General features: G+C 55.6%; 1 protein-coding gene across 1 annotated transcript in view; it reads right to left on the bottom strand.

The window, feature by feature from the left end:
• The window catches only part of CAPN8 (calpain 8), a 47,546-nt gene that overhangs the window by 6,438 nt on the left and 37,246 nt on the right, over window positions 1–3,862 (bottom strand). The window contains 2 exon segments of the mRNA XM_011360889.1: window positions 103–163; window positions 1,729–1,790. Of these exon segments, the coding sequence (XP_011359191.1) occupies window positions 103–163; window positions 1,729–1,790 (123 nt within the window).

Below are 3,862 nucleotides of genomic sequence, written 5' to 3'. Positions count from 1 at the left end.
CTCTTTCCTTCCCTCCCCACCCTTCCCCCTTCTCACCGGGAGAGGTCGAGGAGTCATTCAGAGCTGGAAAAAAGTAAAAGTGATGTGCCGTGTAAAGGATACATCCATGAGGCTGATCGTCTCCCTGCAAGTAGCGATGTCGAATCCATCGAATTTTATGTCTCTTCCTAAATATTTAAATAGAAAAGGCGGGGTGGGAATCAGGATCATTTGAAGCCAGCGCAAATAATCCCCACGGCAGGAAACCACCCAAGACCCCAGACAGAGAAAGGAGCCGAGTGTGGTCTCCACAAAAAGGGGGAGCACAGTCTCAGCCTTCTCGGCAGAGGCCCCCCCGATTCTGCTCACGCCTTGGGAGGGGGTGCAGGTGCACACCGGTGTTGGGGTTCACCGTCTGAACCTCGTCTTTGGTACTCAGACTTTAGCAAGCTAATATCTCTCTGAGCTTTAGTTTCCTCCTCCATTAATTGGGAATAATAATAATAGTAATAGTAGTAGTAGTAGTAATAATAATAATAATAATACCTATCCCCAAAGACTGGCTGGGGATTAAATGAGATAATGGAAGCGAAGTTCTTAACACAGTATTGGGTATATGGTAAGTTCTTCAATATAAAATAAAACAGCTCTCTTTTTAGTGGCTCGGTAGCGTTCTAAGCACTGTCCCCATTTTACAGATAAGGAAACTGAGGCCCAGAGGTTAAATAATGTGCTCAAGAGCTCATGGCCAGCAGGGGGCAGAGCTGGGCTTCAGACACAGGCCTTCGGGCTCCACGGCCCACATGGAGCTGCGCTTGTGAGCACCACCCACGGCCTCTCAAAAGGCAGCTGTTACCCTCGCTGGAGCCGCAGCCGTCCTTGGTCTCCACGCTCATCTTGCCCTCGGCCGGGAGTCAAGGTAGGAAGGCACCAAAGACCCAGAGGTGCCCGCCTCCTCCCTCGGCATTTTCTCAGCAAAAGCAGGAGTGAGAGCTGGAGCAGAGGCCAGGTCTGCGGACCTGGGCGGGCCCTCCAGCCAGGGGCTGGGCTTGGAGCCCTGGGGAGCTGCTCTGCCTTGCCTCTGGGAGGCCTTGCACTTGGCCGCTCAGCCGTGCCCCTGTGTCCTGCATTCTCACGCTCAGTCCGGCTACAGTGGGTGAACATGCCCATCGCTCACCCAGTGGGAAGACTTACCCGGGCCCATCCCGGGGCCAGAGGAGAAGCCAGCTCCGTGCCCATTCACACGAGGCTGGGTTCAGATGGGAGGGGCAAGGCTTTCTCCGGGGTGCATGCACTTGAGCCCCTGGCCGCCCCCAGGACTTGCTACAGCCTGAGATGGGGACCCACCGCTGCCTGGGAAGGTCAGAACCGTCCCTCCCACACGCCTCTCCCCAGCGGTGCACCACAGAGCAGGAGCCGCCATCCTTCAGGGGACCAGAGTCGTTCGTTTCCTGGGGAAACTTCACTCAGGTCACCCTCGGCCCACTTCCTCGCTCCCAGGAATCAGGACTCCTACCTGCAGGGTCCTTGGCTCCCTCATCGGCCCTACTTCACCCTGCCCGGCACCCCGCCCTTCCCTTCCTAGCTGCTGGACACTCTCTCAGCCCAGAGGGAACCAGGACCCTGGGGGTCAGAGGCCAAAGGCGCCCTCTCCCCGTCCTGTCTCTGGGTGCTCCCAGCCCAGTGCCGGCTCCCAGCCCAGCACCTCTCGGGCTCTCACAGACTTTCCGAAAAGACCTAACGTGCAACTTTCGTGCGGAAAACACCTTGTTCAGAACCGTCTTGAGTTTGTTGGCACCGATCTCAAAATCCTAGAAAGAGGAACCCAAATGCAAGTCACGCCACGCTCTGCCAAGCTCTCCAAGACGTTAATGTCATCAGACGCCAGGTCCATGGACCCTGTGATTTCAAAAGGCTGTGACATCTTTAAAAACCACGATTGTCACTTTCCCTCCCCCGCAGCCTCGGGGAGAAGCGTGCGTGGCACTTCCCGGGCTGCAGGCTGTCACACAGGGGCTCGATTAAACCAACAGCAAAGGGTGGTGAGTAGCAGATAATGGGAGCTACATTGACAGGCGTGACACCCCCCCGATGTGGACCCTCCTCAAATTTTCAAATCAACTCTGCATCCGCTTAAGCGTGAAGGAAGCCGTGATTTTGTAAACTGCTAAACACTATGTACGTACAAAATGTAATCCGTAATTGCCACGTGATATAATTGCTTGGGGTTCACCGCTACCAAGCGGCAGAGTCAAGACTCAAAACCTAAGACGTGTCGCCTTTCCCACTGCATCCGTGGGCGCTGCCGTTCCAAACAGCAGCCCGCCTCATGCTGGGCATGTGGAGATTTAAGGGACTCGGGCTTCCCATGTGTGTTTGGGATACACACTGGGCTGGACAGACTTGTCCCTCGACTCTCAGCCAAAGGACAGACCTCACAGGATGGCAGATGAGGCGCAGAGAAGGCAGACTGCACCGAGCTCCGGGCTCCAGTCACGACGCTGCCCCTTGTTTGCCGCCAAGTCACTTCCCCTTAGGAAATGAGGTTTCATCAATTGTCCACAGGACAATCCCCCTTCTCCCATCCTCCACCAGTGGCCCGGGCGATTCTGGGAAAATCGAGATAAGAGCGGCGCAGAGTAGCACACACACTGTGAGGGCAGCCGGTCTCGTTCAGGTGGAGCAGAAAAGCCTGCGTGACGGGAACATCGCCCCCACTAGCCCGCCAGGAAAAAGATGGGATGTCGAGGGTCTACGTTCAGACCTTGGCCTGTCCCTGGTGCCCAGCCCGCTCCTCAGCTTCTCTGTGCCCAGCCCTCCGCCAACACTGCCCCTTGCTGCAGGGGGAAAAAATAAGGTACACGAAGAACTAGTGTACGAACATGAGCTTAGATTTTTCGTTGCTCTTGATGTTCTTAATAACACATGACCCTGTGGCAGACGAGGCAACGAGGTTTTGTTACTAAAAATTCCGGTCCGAACATCCACCTAAAACATAAATTGACTCATTTTTGCAAGGGGTCCTCAGCTATGGAGTGATGGCTATGCGAAGAAACTGTGTTCCCGGTTTTTGCTGCCAAGGATTCTGATGTATTTTCTTCTATTCCATTCTTAAGTCTGGAAAGCGGCCCTGAGGGTCCCTGGGGGGTGGAGAGTACTTTTTTCCCCCCTTCAGTTACGGAATAATTGTTTATGTCTTTTGAAAGTCATGTCGCAACCTCACCCCGCAGGGTAGTGATACTAGGGTGAAGGGCCTTGGGGTGATTAGGTCATGAGGGTGGGGCCCCCATGAATGAGATCAGCACCCTTATGAAAGGGACTCCGGAGAGCTCCCCCACCCTCTTTCCACCGTGGGAGGGCACCACGAGGTCAGCAGTCTGCAGCTTAGAAGAAAAATCTCACCGGAATCTGACCTTGGACTTCCTACCTCCAGAACTGCGAAAGACAAATGCCTGTTGTTTATAAGCCGTCCAGTCTGCGGTGCTTTGTTACAGCCACCGGAGCTGGCTGACACCTTCCAAGGCCCTTCGGCACCCCTTACTGTATCCTTCGCTGAAGTTATCGGGCCAGTCGTGACACTTGGAGTCCTGACTTTGCTGTGACTTATGCCCCACAGGACAGGAACTACGACAAACCAATGTTAGCAGGTTGGGGAGAGAAGGTCAGTGGGCACACGCGTCTCCATGCACCCCTCGGCCCTCGTGCTGGCCGAGGGGTGCACGGAGACGCGTGTGCCCACTGAGGGCCAAGGGCTGGCCCTCGGCCGAGCTTGAGCTCCACAGGCCAAGGGCTGCTGGTCTCCCTGAGGGCCACAAGGCAGCAGGACAGGGAGCACCAGGCCTGCCCCAGCCAGGTGAGCTGAGCAGCCATCCACCCACACTGG

Source organism: Pteropus vampyrus, unplaced genomic scaffold (assembly GCF_000151845.1).
Source record: "Pteropus vampyrus isolate Shadow unplaced genomic scaffold, Pvam_2.0 Scaffold60, whole genome shotgun sequence".
Lineage (NCBI taxonomy): Eukaryota > Metazoa > Chordata > Mammalia > Chiroptera > Pteropodidae > Pteropus > Pteropus vampyrus.
This window is presented reverse-complemented; position numbering and strand designations above follow the sequence as displayed.